The sequence below is a fragment of the Tenrec ecaudatus genome, chromosome 9, assembly GCF_050624435.1.
Source record: "Tenrec ecaudatus isolate mTenEca1 chromosome 9, mTenEca1.hap1, whole genome shotgun sequence".
Taxonomy (NCBI): domain Eukaryota; kingdom Metazoa; phylum Chordata; class Mammalia; order Afrosoricida; family Tenrecidae; genus Tenrec; species Tenrec ecaudatus.
In genome coordinates this window covers 105,140,150-105,157,482 of record NC_134538.1, presented here as the reverse complement: position 1 = coordinate 105,157,482, position 17,333 = coordinate 105,140,150, and the positions used below count along the sequence as shown (strand labels likewise).

Genomic DNA, 17,333 nt, shown 5'->3' with positions numbered 1-17,333 from the left:
TCTCTATCATTCAAGAAGCTCAAATAATAACTGAATTTGGTGTCTTATAAATCGAGTCACAAGTTTTTATTAAGGGACTTCTATGAATTGGAATTGATCCAAAATGGCAATGGGTTTGGTGTTGGGGCTTTATGGTCTCAGTACTGGGATTTTAGTGAGAGATTTTAAAAAAGATATGCCGTTACTTAGTAGTATGTGGCATACTCAAGGAAAAGAGGTGTTTAACAAAAACTGATGCTCTCCTAGCATGTAAAATAGTGAAATGAAACATCTGTGGAATAAATAAAAGTAAACATCTACTTAATAAGAAATAATGGTGGATTCTATTTCAACAAAATTCAGCTCTATCTTTAATAGGAAACTTAAAATGAATAAAATGGAATGTATTTCTCATGAAACCAAGTCAAATTCTTGGCTTGCTTGTTTCTGTGGCCCAAGATAGCAATCTCTTCCCCAAAGGAGTCATTTGGGAGTCATCTTTAAGTTCTCCTTTCTCTGGCCTATCACTGCATCTTGGACATTTTGAGATTGGCTTCAGCATCTCTGCCTCCTTTCCATTGTATGCTCAGCCACCTGATGAACTCTTGTGGTCTTCCATCTATTTGCATGATTCTCTTTGCACAACATGAACTTCCAAAAGTAAGCTTCTCCATTGACAATGCACTGCACTATGTTGTCTTTAATAATAATATAAAAGCATTCCAGTGACTTTCCAGTATCAATGAACTAAAAGCAGATAAAATTTACTCAGGTAACCAATGCTAGATTCTCTAACTAGCATACAAAATATACCAGAATCAAGTGTAGAAGTGATTACTTTCTTTTGGGGCCTCAAATTTCTTGAGTCTGTTTCCTCCATTGTAAGATATAAATCGTTGTAATAAATAAAATTCTATTTTAAAAAAATTGAATTAAAATACTCAAAGTGTTTTTAAATTAAAAACTTACATATATTTTCTTTTATATTACTCTGTGTAAAGGAAGAAATGGATATTTCTGTGTAGTTATTTTGTCTCTTGTCCTAAACAACTCTATTTAGGAAAACATATAGCAAAAATACTGGGGCAAAAATTTCTCTAGTCAAAACTTTGAAGCTTAAAACTATTAAAGGATATCAGAAAATTGCCATTTTTATAAAAGATTCTAACTCCAGGTGATTTCTTAGTGAGTTCTAACTTTTACAGGTGTAGAGATTCATATGCTTTATAAATTACCCCAATGAAATGCAATTTACAACACAAGGGAAATCTAACAAAATTGAAAATTACAGTAAAAAGACATTTATAACAAAATCAGACACCTGGACAACATAGCAATTCAACATTTTAAAAAAGGATTCTTCTGTAGATTCTTTGAGCAAACATTTATTAGCAGCAGCTGGGCACCATTCAGTTCTGGTGGCGGAGAGACCTCTCAGAGAGGAAGTCAAGGATGGCTGCACCTCTCACATATGGTACATGAGAATGGTTGAACTGATGGATGCTTTCCCATGCATATTCTCAACAATTCTCTCTCCACTTTAAGAAATTCCAACTGCCACTACATTGTACTTTTATTCCATAATGCTTTGTATTTTACCCTATCAACTTTTTCTTTTTTAATGTATGTCAGTTTGCATAAGATCAATGCAGTCATCTCAGTAAGTGCCAAATGCACATCTAGTAAAACTCAACATCTAGTTATGATAAAATTTAACCAATAAGACATTGATTTGTTAGGATGTTGGTGAGTTCTTTCTAAAGAGCAGTCAATGCAAACATAATGATAAAACACTAGAGGCCTTTATATTAGAAGAGTATGTGAAATTAGTATAAGTATTAAAGTTCCCTTTGCATTTCTAGCCAATTAAATAGTGGGACAACAGAAAAGTGGGCAAAGGGAGATGTCACCATGTAAGACATGACAAAATAATAATTTATAAATTATCAAGGGTTTTGGAGCGGGGAGGGGAAAATGAGGAGCTGATACCAAGGGCTCAAGTCAAAAGCAAATGTTTTGAGAATGATGATGGCCACAAATGTACAGATGTGCTTGACACAATGGCAGTGTGTATGGATTGTGATAAGAGTTGTACGAGTCCTCAATAAAATGATTTTAAAAAGTAAAAAAATAATCAAAATAAAAAAACAAATACAAAAAATAAATTGAAGTATTGAAAAGGTTTCGGGTTTGGGTTTTGGTTTTTTTTTTTTTTTTTTTAGTGAATGTGATTGACTATGAGTAGATATCTCCGGTAAATGGATTGATGACATGGCCAGAATTAAGACATTAAAATGTGATACTATATACAAGGCAAACAAAAATAAATAGCTGTTCTACATACGATAAAAACATAAATGGCAATAAAAATGTAAAGATCCATTAGTATGCTAAAGTTTAACTTATTTAAACAGGAGGTAGTTGAAATCAGGCATTCCAATAGCAATAAGAAGAGTAAGTTTTACTAATCTCACTATCTTATTACATCATTTGACTGTTGGTTGTCTCCTTCCTAAAGACAGGGGCTGAATAAGTAGATCTACGGGTGTGTGGATACAGGTAAACATTAATATGTTGTCATCTTATAGCATAATACACTAGTAGACACTCAAATGTTTCCTGAATTAATCAGAAAGCTAATTTTTATTGGTGACATTTTATTTTCTATGAATTTTTTCCATATCATTCCCTGGTTCAATCACATCAAGCCGTACTGTACAACTGCTACCACAAGCAGTTTCAAAACATTCTCTTCCTTCTTGAACTCTTTGATATCAGCTCCTTTTTAGCCCCTCCCACACTGTATCCCCCTGCCCCCAGAAAACCTAATTCTTCTTGCTGTCTTTAGGTTCATCAATCCTGGGTTTCATATACAGAAAATCACATAACAAAAATTCAAGAGGTCTAATAATTTTTGTTTTTCTTATTAGGAATTTCCTCTCTCAAAATATAGAAAATGTAGGTGGCATCAGAGAGCCACCCATTATTTTTGAAGATGTGAGTTTCAAAATATAGAAAATGTAGGTGGCATCAGAGAGCCACCCATTATTTTTGAAGATGTGAGTTTCTTTAAAAGTTCCCCATTGGTAAATAAGAAATGTTTCAAGTCCTAGATCTTATATTGCAAAAGGGATATGCAGCCCCTCTACGTAAGCACTACAACAAAATGGCTATTTTTGTCTGTTTTTTAATAACCCACTTTGAGTTTACCTAGCATAGGCTGGTGGTAGTAGCAATTGTTGAATTAGAAATGTACTATATCACTGCTTCCCAGCAACAAAAGCAAAGCTATATGCTGATAAAGCAACACACACAGCTAAAAGGCAAACTAGTTAGCATATATTTTTTTGTACCTCCGTCCGTACCTGCCCTTCAGGTGCCCTGCTACCTGGTAGTGGGTTACACATGGGGCTGCTAACAGAAAATCTCAGTTCAAAAACAGCTGCTCTGAGGGAGAAAGATGGGGCTGGCTTTCCCTTCCCCTGAAGATCTAGTCTTAAGACACCTACAGGGGCAGCTCCATCCTGCCGCTCGGGGTCGTTCGGACTTGAAATCGACTTGATGGCAGTGAGTGCGCCTGCCCTCAGGATTCTATGTCTTCCTTAGCAACAAAGACCCCAAGAAACTGGACAGTTACATCAAACACCAAGTACAAAAGTGGTTGGTTAGCTTATGGCTTTTCTCCGTTCTTCATTCGCTTCCATCTCCTTATGTTTCTGACACACATATTTACATCATTTCACCAGACAGGAGACCTGCTGGTCCTTTGTTCTCCGACACATAAAAGTACAAAGAGCATAGGCAAAGAATGTTAAAACTGTACGAGCCTTGTACAACTCGAAACTGCAATGCTGCTGTTTCATGGCAGAGTTGTGCAGTTTGTAGTTTAAAAGCTAAATTAAAACTTTAAGTTTGGAAAGTTTGCTCAGTTATCGATCTGAGCAATTACCCTGAAGCCAGTTTATCAGAACTTCACAGTAAGGGCCTGGCATGGCCACTAACGCTGTGAGGCTCTGGCTGTGGGTGCCATTTTTTTTGTTGTTGTTGTAATTTCTGATATCCTGAGAGTCACAAATATCCTGTGTCCAACTTCCACGGTGGCAAATTTGGTTTGTGTTTGTGGCAACTTTGAAGTAATGTGTAGGCATTAAAAGAACGTTTTCTGTTTCACTGAGCTCACTTAAAAAGTTACGTAAATTCTAGAAACTATTTTAGAGATAGCTTAAAAGTAAAATTAAGCTTCTAGCCATGCAAATTAAATGCTAAGGAGAGTTAGGGCACTGACTAGCACAGCTCATCCACACATGTGCTTTGGGGAGGCGGGCACTATCTGCAGACAAACCACTGTTGGAACGATAGGGACCTCACAGTCGAATCTCTTTGATGAACATCATCCTGGCAAGCTGTTCGCCTGACTGTGGAGGGAGGGTGTGAGTGTCTAGAGTCACCTGGACTCTACCTGAAGAGGCCAGGAGTCTCAAGGGCTCTTGAGAACCCAGGGAAATGAGAAGACGAGGGAGGGAGAAAAACAAAGCTCAATGTAAGCAATTTTTGACATAATTTAAGTATAAACTATATAGGAATGTAAAATGAAGATAATTTTTGGAGGAGACATGTCGTAGACATTAAGCATTTGATCTGTCTAAAAAGACAACGGAAACATTTCATCCCAGTACCTCAAAATAACCCGTATGGTCCAGGTTCCTTGAAAGAGGGCTTCTTTCTCATTGTCTGATTATTAAGTCATGCAGAATTTAGTATGTTGCCATCTTATTTATTAATAAGACAAAATGGAAGGGGAAAGAATAACCCTTAAGTACTCTTTTTGAAATGCAAATTGATGACCTGAGTGATTTTTATTATACAGTAATGTAACATTTTAACTTGTTTTCAGTAATGCTGTGGTTGGAGTAAACCACACTCATCAGAAAACTACAAATCTGAGCTTTCCCCCCAAGACAAGTCATCAGCTTTCCATCATACCATTGAATACACACATAGAATAAAAATAAATGTGAAATTTGCTTTCAAAATGTAGTCCTTATGATGGAAAAATGTGAAGTTTTTTTTTCTTCAGAGATCATAAAAGATAATTATGAAATTTATCACAATTTGATAAAAGTATGCCAAATTTTATCAGGATTAAAAGATAAGCAAAATAACGTTTATTAATAGTTCATTTAAAAATTTATTTTTGAGCTTAAAAATGGATAGTAACTTCCAAAATAGTAGCAATACCGAGTATCTAGTAATATTTTAATATTTCTAATTATTCCACAACTGTATGCTTTGCTTTCCATAAACAAATATAGTGGCATAAAGCAACAATCTCCACAACTCCAAGGTCAGTCCCTTGATATTTTTCTTATATATTTTGAGCATATAATAAAGCAGAAACAATTAATCTTCTTGAACAATTTATTTCCATTTAGAACTTAGCAATTACGTAGCATCACACTGTTTTGTTGCAAACAATAACCAAACAGCCCACAGTAAGGAACTGAAGTCATAAAACAATTATAAATCAAGCCATTGGGATTTATAAAGTTAACATAAAACAGTAATTATAGGTTACATTTGTACTGGGCCTTATGAGAAACATGTCACCATAGTAAGTTTTATTAAACAACAAGATTTTGGAGCGTCAGGAACTAGGAGCTACATCACGAGAAATTATCATAGCGATTGTAGGTAACAAATAAAGAAGGGAAAGAGTGTCCATCATCACAGCTGGCGAGACTTCAGGGAATGTTACTGGCCCTCCATCACCAATTGTTCTCCATCGTCAGAGCATTGTGTTCCTGTCCCACTAAAAAGCTCTTTTCACACAACTCACGTCCACATTGATGGTCATAACAGACTATTACATTGCTACCTGATGTGATGTTCGACAAACAATAGGGGAAAATAGAGTCACACTGACTCCCAGCCATCACAATGCCCCTGAAAATAGGGACAAAACCGAGTCATTAAGAAATGGTACTCAAAGAGCACTAATGTGATTGGTAAAACAAGGTCGGAGCCTTGAATCCAGTAATCGTCAATGGAAAAAGTCATACTTGAGAAGGAGAGATGTCTTGATGGTGATATTTATCAAAGTGGTGCTCCATGAAGCCCAACGCTGGGACAAATTCCACATTCACACTCAAATCTATCACCGGAGTTTAATAATCCAGTAAATGACGAAGAAGACAAAGAGTGAAAAGAGCATCATGTAGCACAGCAGTCTGGTTTGGCTCCCTCGGGATATCATCTTCAGTTTCCCCATGGTCTTCCCCAGAAACCCAGTGGTTGAGTCAAACTGTGAATCCTATGAGGGGAAAGGAGAGTTAGATACTCACATTCTACACACAAAAAGCCTCCAGCCAACTCGCTGATGATTCACAGTGACCCCGTGGTTTTCCAAGACAGGGACTGTTGAGAGGAGCAAAAGGGCCAGTCTGTCTCCTACAGAGTCGCAGGTGGTTTTGAACTGCCAACCATGCGAATCTCAGCCCAACTTGTAATCACTACACGTGTTCAAAGACTCTCAGGCTGTTAGAATAATGGAGCACTCTGTTGTTAAAGTACCGATACTGACAATGTTTTTATCAGTTCAGGAGCTTGTTTATAACTTTGTTCTCTCAATGAATTAAAAAGTTCTCGTTATCCAATAAGCATTTTTTTTTTTTGGTCAGCTTCACAGAGTAATTAAAAAATTCAAACCAATTTGAAGTGTATTCCAATTAGGGGGATTAAAAACATTAGTAATAAAGGCACATAGTCTTTCCACTCTCAGACTGATCTTGTCCCACATTTAGTCTGGTTTGACCCCACTAGGTCAGTTGCTTTCGGGTGAAATAGCTGTATTTATCCAGCACTTCATGTGGTTAGCAGTGGAATGTCCTTTTAGTTTTAAGACGCTCCGACTTAAATGAATGACTGTTAAGTACTGTAGCGAGTTCTAAAAGGGAAAGGATTTCATGCACTGGTAGTGCAGAATATGATACAGACCAAGTAAGCATGGGGTAAACTGGCAGATAAAAACATACATCTAACTGTTAGCCAGCAAAGCAAGGCTAAATATATGTTAGCAATATCCACAGCAAAAGTCCCAGCTCATATAATTTAGATCTATGGTTCTTCACCCACAATGTGTTTTCATTATTCCTGCCCCACTCCCCCTAAATGCACACATTCCACTTCACCTGAAATTCCAAGTCAGCAGTCTACCTAGAGTGGTCCAGGCATATGTGCAAAAACTTCCCCAGGCGAGTCTAGTTCCTAACATTAATTTTTTGGTTTTGTCTTTGATTGGTGTGGTAGGGGGCTTGCGGAATGGGGAAATGGTATGTTTTGGAACAATTTTAAAAGCCCAGGGTGAAACTGGGGATGGTTAAAGGAGTATGCCAGCACAGCAAACACACAGGATGGGCTGTGACTCTGTGAAGGAAAGGGGAAGGGTCGACGAGCCAGAGGAGGGATTATATTCAAATCCCTGAGTGAGGGACTTGTTCAGAAAAATATTGTTAGGTAATTCAACCAAAAAATAAATAAAGAGTTTACCTGGAGTAAAACACACTTGGTTGATTATATATAAAGTGCTTCACGTTATTTCTTTAATAAGTTACTACAAGTCTTTATCGATTGAGCACTCGAAGAATAGATTAATTATTTGGTCTTAATCCTTAACAGTGTTTCTAAACCCAAGACTAAAGATGTATTGATTTCTTCTTCCTTCTCCCACTTTCTTACGTTTGGGAAAAGTGAAAAAGGAAAAATAAACAAAACCCCCACAACCTTATTATTGTCATTGTTAGGCGCCATGGAATTGCTTCCAACTCAGCAGCCTGGTCTACAACCCAATGAAACCCTACCTGGCCCTCCACCCGATCCCTGTGTCGCAGCCACCATGTGCATCTGTCCCTTCAAGGGTCTTCCTCTTTTTCAACGGACCCTCTCCTTTACTAAGCAGGATGTATTTCTCTACAGACTAGTTGCTCCTGATCCAGTATCTAAAATACATGCTTCTCAAGAAGCCATGCTCGGATATACACGGCTATACTTCTTCCAAGACACACTTGTTCTTCTAGTAGCCCACGGTATTCAATCTAACTCGAATGCATCGATTCTTCTTCTACCTTTCCCATGCATACGAGGCAACAGAAACACCCTGGCTTGAGTCAGGTACACCTGTCCTCAAAGTGGCACCTTTGCTCGGTAGCATTTGAAGCAGATTTGCCCATGGCAATGAGTCATTTGATTTCTTAACTGCTGCTTCCGTCAGTTCTGACTGTTGATTATGGATCCAAGAAAAACAAACTCCAATCTTTTCTCTATTTATCATGCTGTTGTATACTGGTCCAGCTGTGAGGACTTACATTTTTTTTACATTAAAATTTTTTTTTACATTAGGATTTAATTCATATTGAATGCTGCAGTATTTGATCTTCATCAGCAAGTACTTCCTGTTCTTTGCTTTCTGTCAGTAACCAAGGTCTGTCACCTGCATATTACAGGTTGTTAATGAGCCCTCCTTCACTCCTGATGCCACACTCTTCTTCACATAGTCGAGCTCCTTGGCTCATCTGCTCTGTGCACAGATTAAGTACAAGGAAGGGATACAATTCTGGTGCACAACTTTCCTGAGGGTAAACACTCAGTATCCCTGGTTCAGTTTAAACAACTGCTCTTTGTCTATGTACAGATTCTGCATGAGCACAGTTAAGGATTATGAGCACAATTAAAGAGTCTGATTTCCAATTCTTTGCAATGTCCTTGCATTGTTATTCAAATCGATTAGGTATAAATGGATGGGAATTTGACATATGGTCTGTAGGTATGCTTTCAATGTAGCTTTTCTACAATTCTAATTAGAAGGACATCAATATTTAAGGCCAGGAAGGCAGAGTTCCAAATTCTAAATTTAATGTTTTATTTTTAGAAACATTTCAGGCTTTGTCTACTAAAGAGCAGTTTTAATTTACATCAACAAAGTTCTTAAGGACCGGCTATGTACTTCAGGTCTATATCAAAAGGAATAAGTTAAAATGGTACCATTCCTACTTCCAGCTAAATCTGAAGATATTATCTCAAATTTCTTAATGCTAAAATCAAAATTCACTTACCATTTCAGCTAATAATGTATTATGATGTTTAACTTCATGGCCTATTTCAATAGAAAGCTTAAAAAAAAGAAAAATACACTTATTACTCATACAGGCATTTCAATGTTATAAAGCATATATTTCTTCTCAAATCACATTGTGTGCTAGAAATGTAAGATATACTCCCTTCTAATATATTTCTAAGTGAATTTAAAAGAAAATAAATTTAAAACATTTATTCCCTCCAAATTGTAGACATTTTCTCTCTGTTCTTAACTATGATTTCATTTTAATATTAATTCAATCTTATTGTTTTCTTGTGTGTGGGGGGCGGGGGCTTCTAAAAGTTTGTTAAAAAACAGAATTAAGATAATGGAGCTCTTCCCACAAGTCCATATATACACATTGTCCTCTTTTTCCCCCTGGTTCTCATATCCTTGAATATTCTTTTCTGTCATTATTTTATTTATACATTTATTTGTATTTTTCTTTCTCTTCTTTTAAAAGACTATGTATATTATATAAGCAATCCAATTTCAGAGAAAACTATTGAGTTTTCTTAATGAAATGTGACATTACTTTAAATATATGTCTCAAAAGATCATTTCTTTAGATTCCAAAGGAGGTACTTTTTCCTTAAAATATGACAGTAAATTTTTAACAAATTATACAAGTTAGTTTAATCTACATCTGAAGTTATGCAGAAAGGTTGCTGAAAATGATACGATTAGGTAATAACAGGTGCTACAATAGGCTCAAACTAGAGCAATATTGAGAGAATGGCTCAGCGTCGCAGTTCTGTTTGCGGTGCTGAGTGAATGGGGTTGCTGTAAATGTGAACTGATTCAAGGCACCTACCAACAAGTCAAATCAAAACCAATCTAATACAATCTAATGCTTCACATGGCGATTTCATCAAAGGTATTTGAGTAACGATAGTCAGTTACTGAAAATCTGGACAGATCCTTAGCAATGTCCTTCTTTAAATCTATTTTTAAACTTAACTGGTATGAAAAGCACATGAGATAGCACTGACACAAAGGGGCAGCAGAATTCTATACATGAGGACATGCAGCTCACGGCACAAACTTGACGGTCCAGAGACAAAGAAGCAACTGAAGCTGGAGTGTGCATCAGGCCCTCCTACACGGCCGCTCCAGTAGTAGAGGAATGTGGAGAGTCGGTTATGAACAGTTGAGCTAACTATATGAAGCACTTAAACTTTTAAGTTTCTCCAAATGTTGTTTTCCAAAATATTAACACTATCCAACTCACTCTGTCCATGGATCACCTCCTTATGATTTAATACAACTCTTGAAATAATTCGGTTTCAAAATGTAAGTCTCCCGGCTGAATTATAACTCGTTTTTCCAAAGGCTATATTGAAATACCAGTTAAATTCAGCAGTATGTCATCTACGGAATGCCCTATCAAGTAAATAAGCATGTTTACCATAATGCACAAGCAAACAAATACATTGCTAAAATCATCTTTTCGTAATTCCTTTATTCCATACATATTTACTATATCAATTTCACTGATAAGGAATTTATGCTAGTATGGAGAATAAAAATTAGCTACAAACTCTACCATCTGGTAAATTTCTTTATAGATAATTACAATGCAAATCACTAGGCAGTAAGTATTACAGCAACGACACAAGTGGCCTTATATTCATAAGCGATAAAGGGACGTGGAGATTTTGAGCTCAGGGAAGAGAAGGGGTGTGATGAGGATGGGTTGTGGTTGAAGACGGGCAAGGTTTTAGCCAGTGCAAGCAAAGATACAGTAATTAAAGCAAAGGGATAGTGTGAACAGAGATATAAAGGGGAAAGTGACCAGTGTGCACAGGGTGCGGGGAAGACTCAAATCTGTCTGGTAGGAAGACTATCTTCATCCTGAGAGCAGATAACAAAGTCTAAAGAGTGGGGGTCAAGGATGCACTATATTTATGGAATCATGGGGGCACACTGAAGACGTATGGGAGTTCAGTGACACAGTTACATAAAACTCTAAAGAAGAGCATTGTGGTGACAATGGGTAGCTCATTCCCAGACATGCAAACAACTAGGAACAGACAGGGGTGAGTCTTTCTCAATAGCCCACCTCAGAAAACCAGGTGCTAAGAAACAGGCAAGGTGGAATAGAGACACAGACTGTGAAGAATGCATTCCCGGATTGATGAGTTGAGGTACAAGCCTACCAAGTCCTCTGAAGGAGAAAGGGGAGAGAGATTGCAATCTCAGAAACCTCTATAAAGGGTCACTTGGATTCTGAACTGAATCAATGGTAATGGATAGGTGGTCAACCTATAAAGCATTCTAGATTTAAACAGAAAATATGACTGACGTTAAAGAACCCCCCCCCCAAAAAAAAGCATTAACTAACAAAGGTCCTATATCTTTCAGCCACATTTTCTAACCTTCAACTGAAATAATGTTCTCAAGTTTGAATGTTTTGACGTTACCAAATTATAGTTATTTGGGTAATTAAATCACTTAGTAACATGCCACTACAACTATATATACATATTTTTCCAATAGTAATACTGGCATATCATTCACATAGCAGACCATTCAAAGCTCGATCACATCGCGAAGAGCTGTACAAACATGACCACAGTCACTGTTAGAGCATTTTCTCCATTCTCCTACTCGTTATTCACGCCCCGCTCCCCGACCGCCCACGCCACACTCCAAGTACAATGTTATGCTCTAACTAAGTCCTCTATCTATGTAATGCAAGTCTATGACACCGCTGTATACCCACCGACTTTATCGCAGTCACTTTGTTTCTCAGACTCTCCGTGAGTCTCTCATTTTCTTCTTCACAGGCACTATAACCACTGTTCGCGTAGCCATAGTTTCCAGGAGGTACTCCTTCACCTGCAAGAGTCAGATTCCCATCGTAGTTTAGGAAAAGCGGAAGTCACTCTGAAACTTTAATGGTTACGAAAGAACCAAAAGAGACCCCTGGAGGGCGTTGCAGACCACACATGCTTATAATATCTATACTTTAGGTTAAAAATTAATAGCTAGACATACGAACACTTTCTCCATTGCCTGCTCTTAACTAAGAATACGGAGTTCATTCCAATATACATTGATTGCCCACAGACAATAAAACAGTCACTTATATAAGGCAATGACCAGAAAGCATTTCCTAGTCAATGGAAGCATAAATTCTTATAAAAATTAAAAAGCGGTAACATCAGCTCCCCACTGAAGAAGTCTGACTGTGAAAGGGAGAAAGCGGACAAAAGAGTGAGAGAAAACCCATACCCGAAGGAGAGTCCTTTACCCACACCTTTATCTAGGGGGCTTCAAAAAGTTCATGGAAAAACCCCATTACCTTTTAAATCTGTTTTTTCCACATTTTCCCAGCCTTCCCTCTACCCCCACACCACTACCACCATGAGGGTGAGGTGAGGAAGAGGCAGAGAAGGGAAAACAAACAAGACGTTGAAGCTCTAGAAGAGGGGTGGAATACTTTGTACAGATTATGAACTAAGAAGTTAAAGAGATGGAAGGGTTCGTTGATCCAACAAATATTTGAATGCTTGAATGTGTCAGATCCATTGTTCTACATTGTACTTTTAACAGATCTTCTAAGGGACGATATTTAGCATTCATAACCCTATTAATATACTTTATATTCATTAGGCAATAGCATATCAAAAGAGAAAGGATAATCTGTTAAAATGGTGATCATTTAGAATAAATTATAAAGTGAGTAGGGCTACCCAAGGTTACCAGGGTGATAGACAGGCCTAGCTGGTGCTATAAATCGCAATGGAATCAAGCCTCCTGGATGCAGAACTGTTAGCCCAGATTAGCAGATGAGAAGGTGGATGGCTAGATGGATCTAGAGATAGAAGTGTCGATGGGAGAGCCATTGAACAAAGCCCCCAATCTTTTTGAGGCTGCCTGCAAAATGAATAGTTGAAGAGGTGGACCATGGGGCCATGATTAGGCAGGAACTGAAGCAGACCTGATCGTGAACTGAGCATGTGGGGGAAAGGGTGTTAAGAAGAATAATGAGTCTCAGTGAGATCCAACAGCAGGTAGAGGAACAGGAAGCGCTACAAGGGCCGAAGGAGGTCCTTGGTAGCTGGTAGTTGAAGGAGGGTTGAGGCGTGAACAGGAAGTTCATTCACAAGGCACAGCACAAATTCACCTACTCTAAGACGCAAAGCCGAGCACTTCCTTTGTGTTCTTACAGCTCTCCAGGCATGTAACATTTCTATTACATGCAGCCTCCTCTAGGAGGGCAGACACTAAGACCATTTCACTCATTAGCGTACTCCCCTCCCCCTAAGCCTCCCCACACTCTGTACGACATTTATTTACAACAAAATACGTGTAAACAAAAATCAATAAAGAGTAGAATCTGGTCACTGCTGTTAAAATTTTGATGGACAGGCCTTTCTCAGGAATAGAATCACATGCGTCTCCAAGGACGGAGTACGTGTGTCCTGTTTCTATGCTCCCTCTGCCTCAGGAGTCTTAGATGCAGCAGGCACCTCATGGCCTCCTCCACCACAAACACCAGCCACAGGTGGAACAAGCATGTTCCAATCAGGCATAAGATCATCACACTCTCTCTACTGCTGACACGCTAGGCAGGAAGCTTTCCAAACATGTTACTACCATGAAAGTTTAAGACATCATTAAAATTATTCATCAGTTGTATTTAAGTATCTGGCAACTTCACCAAGGAATCTGTTTATAAATGAATGGCGATTTGCTTTCTTTCCTTTGGTTTGCTCTTTTGGCCAAACTTCCTAGAAAATTTTAGAGCTCTTCCATACTGTTCTAGTCAAGTAAGATCTCCTCCTTTTCAGTGCCCAGGACCCAGAAATCTCTCTAACACAGTTCTCCTAGCCAAGAGTTTATCTTCCCGCATTGCATCATTTATCCCAAGAATCAAAAAATAAAAACAATTTAAAAGCAAATAAAATGCCAGGAGCTGCTAGTCCAAACTTAGCCACTTCTTTCTGTGTGAATTGTTGCTTTTAAAAACTGTACAAAAGCCAGAGTGCCAGAGATAATCCTCAGCCTTTGTTAACTGAGATAAGCAAACGCTTCCCTTTTTGGAAGTGTCTCTCAATAATGGAACCAAATTATTTAGCTATTTGTATAACACGTGTCAGCGTTAGCACACAAATATTTATAAATTCATTATTTACCCAAAGTTTAACATCCCAGGTTGAGACGTAGTAATACTAGGGGGCTTCGGGAGAGAAATTCCATCTTCTTTTAGTTCCATTTTGCCATGAACTTTTAAAGCCCCTATTTTAAAAAGTAAAGCAACAACAGCCACTGCTGTCAGTGTCCGACTCAGAGGCCCTGAAGGCCAGTGAAGAGCTGTGACAAAGGCTTCCAAGGATGCGCACCTTGGTGCTCCATTAGCACCAAGCGCTTTAACTGCACCCATAGGGCCTCTGAAGATAAGACGGTATATGTTTCAAAGCCATTTTTTTTCTAGCGATTCCAATTGATTTGTTTGGGGTTGGAGTCTAGGTACCAATACTTTGTTGACTCTGATGGGATTCTAATGTACAATCAAGGTTGAGTGCCTCTGATGTAGTCCATTTCCTTTATTTTAATATGGCACACTACTGCCTAAGAGGGGGCAAGCCACTGATCAAGTCTAGACCCCTTTGCCTGTTATTCACAGATTTTCATAATATGGCTTCATGTCCCAGTCATCAACCAGCTTGGCCTAATTATAATCCCTTAAGCACATCATTCCCATTCTAACAGACGCAAGAATACAAATGATGATGAGGACGGAGGATGAGGCAACTGTTCCTTCTGCTTTACAGAGGTTTGATGAAGGTCTATGCTGACTTAACAGCCATTAACAACCACACATTCTCAACTGGCGGGGTGACGGGGATCATGTTCTTGTCTGGAACTTACCTTTCCCACCCTAAATTATTCAAGGTTCAATTGAAGTTCCTAAATATTAACAAATATCAGAGACATTTGTCATCTCCAAGACTTAATATAGTATTTGACCATACATATAGCTGCTATTTTGTGCACTTCATCTTAATGCATAGTGCCGTTTCTTAGGTAGACTGGTACCTTGAGGGTGGGGATGGGGGAGGATGGAGGACACAAAGAGGACCTGTTGAAGTATATAACAAATATCTGTGGTTATTGATGATACTAATCTTCCTCAGAAGTCATATTTTCTCTTAAATTTACCTGAAAAACTTTAATATAAATATTCACCAAAATTATATCATCATAATAAACCCTCTCATACTATAATTAATTAATGTATAAGTTCTAGTCACTGGTATCTTAAAGTCACTGGCAATTTTAGTAAAAATGTCCTTGTCCATCTCAGTACATGATGTCTATAATGACTGAGAAAGGGAACAGCACCTTTTGAAAACTACCTTACATACTTTCTCATTCTATAGGGAAGTTCTACAGGGTTTTGTTTTTGTTATTGCTTTTTGTATTGTTACTTTACTGAGAGCTTCAGAACCAGAAAAAAAAAAAGCTGTTTTAATAGATGTGCATTATAAAAACCACACCAAACCAAACGCTTCATCTCTGAATGGCTTCCACTCACAGTAACCCTATAGGACGGAGTAGGTGTCCAAGCCCTAAAGCAGACTGTCACATCCTCCTTCTGCCCAGGTTTATGTTTCTTATCTTTTGGTCAGCTGAGTGTGCCAACATGGCTCCTCTGGTATATTATAATTCACTGCCATTATTGACTCACTGAGATCCTATGGAGCAGTGGTTCTCAACCTTCCTCGTGCCGTAACCCTTTCATACAGTTCCTCATGTTGTGGTGACCCACCAACCATAAAATTATTTTCGTTGCTGCTTCATAACTGTCATTTTGCTGTTATGAATCAGATGACCCCTGTGAAAGGGGCCATTCACTCCCACAGGTTGAGAACCACTGCCATCGAGTGTCCGAGACTACATGTTTATGGCAGCCGGAGCCTTATCTGACTCTCACAGAAGCCTGGAGGGTTGGAAATGCCAACCTTGTGGTGGACAGCCCATCATCTAGCCCACAGCCCTGAGGCCCCTTCTAGTGTATCAGAAAGACCCATTACAATCCCAGGTCCATGGGCCCTGCTTACTCCTGCTGCATGGTCTACCTGCTTCCTGAATCAGAAGGACATAAACGAATGTTCCTTCACTAAGCCTTCCCGCGCTGTACTGACTTACGTGTAAACAGGTGCAGACAAATGCTCTAGGTAAAATAACCTTTGACCCTGCTAAACATACCAGGGCCTTTGACAGTACTGACACGTACATTTCACCTTTGTAACTCACTGCTACCTGACCAAAAAAAATAAAATAAAATAAAAAGACCTTCATTGGCTTGCTTTGCCTGCAAACTTAACTTTTCAAACTTCCCCTCTTAAGATTAGGGACTAAAGTCGTTCGGAAGGAACTGGAACCGAGCTTTGAGCAACTCCGGAGTCTACAAAATCACACTCAGAGTTACTAACACTCACGTCCGTGCCTGCTTGTACCCCATACTCTCTCGAACCTACCGCCTACCGTCTACACTGGGTTGGACCTAACGTGGGAAACCCCAAGATCTGGGGCAAAAGGTGCGTTTCCACGGAGCGCTCAGTCCAGAGGGCGGGCCTCCACCCAAGCTGCTTTCTGGCCCATAGGTCGGTGTCACCGTCGGTCCGATTTCCTCCCGCGCCCTCGCGCCCCCCATGGCCGGCTCCAGGCTTCCCCAGAACTCCGAATTTCACCCTCTTCCTTACCCAGGCCTGCTCGCCTCATCCTGTCAGAGGAAGGAGGAAAAGGCGGGTAGAGGGTAGGAAAGGAGAGGCCAGAAAACGGCCTGGACCGGCTCTCGAGCACCACTCGGGGTCCGGCAGAGACTCAACTTCTCCCGGAACGCCACGACGTCGGTGGAGCCCAAACACGGCGCTGGGTGATGGCGTCACCCGAGCCCTGGGCGCGTATTGGTGCTTCCGGAGGCGCCTTCTGCAGCATTCTGGGGAGTGTAGTTCCTCGCCGCCACAAGCGGCTTAGCCTTGGCGTGGTTGGGACCCGTCCCATCCTTCAGAATCTTCTTCCAGCGCTTGGCCTCGGACGTTACCACCTAGATCTGCTTCTGCGGGACCGCGAGTGAATTGCTGCCCTCCGTGTTTGCCTCAGTCCCTTCCAGATGCAGTTCAAGGAAAGTCAGGGGACACTTGGTTCAAGTTTCTCATTTTACAGATCATCACCTGAGACCCACAGAAGGGAAGGGAATGAGGGACCC

General features: G+C 39.4%; 1 protein-coding gene across 1 annotated transcript; it reads right to left on the bottom strand.

Moving 5' to 3' along the window:
• Positions 1-5,671: 5,671 nt before the first annotated feature.
• BET1 (Bet1 golgi vesicular membrane trafficking protein) lies at positions 5,672-16,988 on the bottom strand. The gene is made up of 4 exons (XM_075558400.1): positions 16,828-16,988; positions 11,835-11,950; positions 9,087-9,143; positions 5,672-6,289 (listed from the first exon to the last, which is right to left on the bottom strand). Exons 1-4 carry the CDS (start codon positions 16,844-16,846, stop codon positions 6,134-6,136), a joined length of 348 nt encoding a protein of 115 aa, XP_075414515.1. The 5' UTR covers positions 16,847-16,988; the 3' UTR covers positions 5,672-6,133.
• Between the last annotated feature and the right edge of the window lie 345 nt (positions 16,989-17,333).

Excerpts from the sequence above, each read along its gene's own strand:
- BET1 (XM_075558400.1), bottom strand. Across the intron at positions 9,144-11,834 it reads AAGTGACTGCGATAAAGTCG|CTTTCTATTGAAATAGGCCA; the intron begins GTGGGTATACAG and ends CTTTTTTTTAAG. Across the intron at positions 6,290-9,086 it reads ATACATTATTAGCTGAAATG|GATTCACAGTTTGACTCAAC; the intron begins GTAAGTGAATTT and ends TTCCCCTCATAG.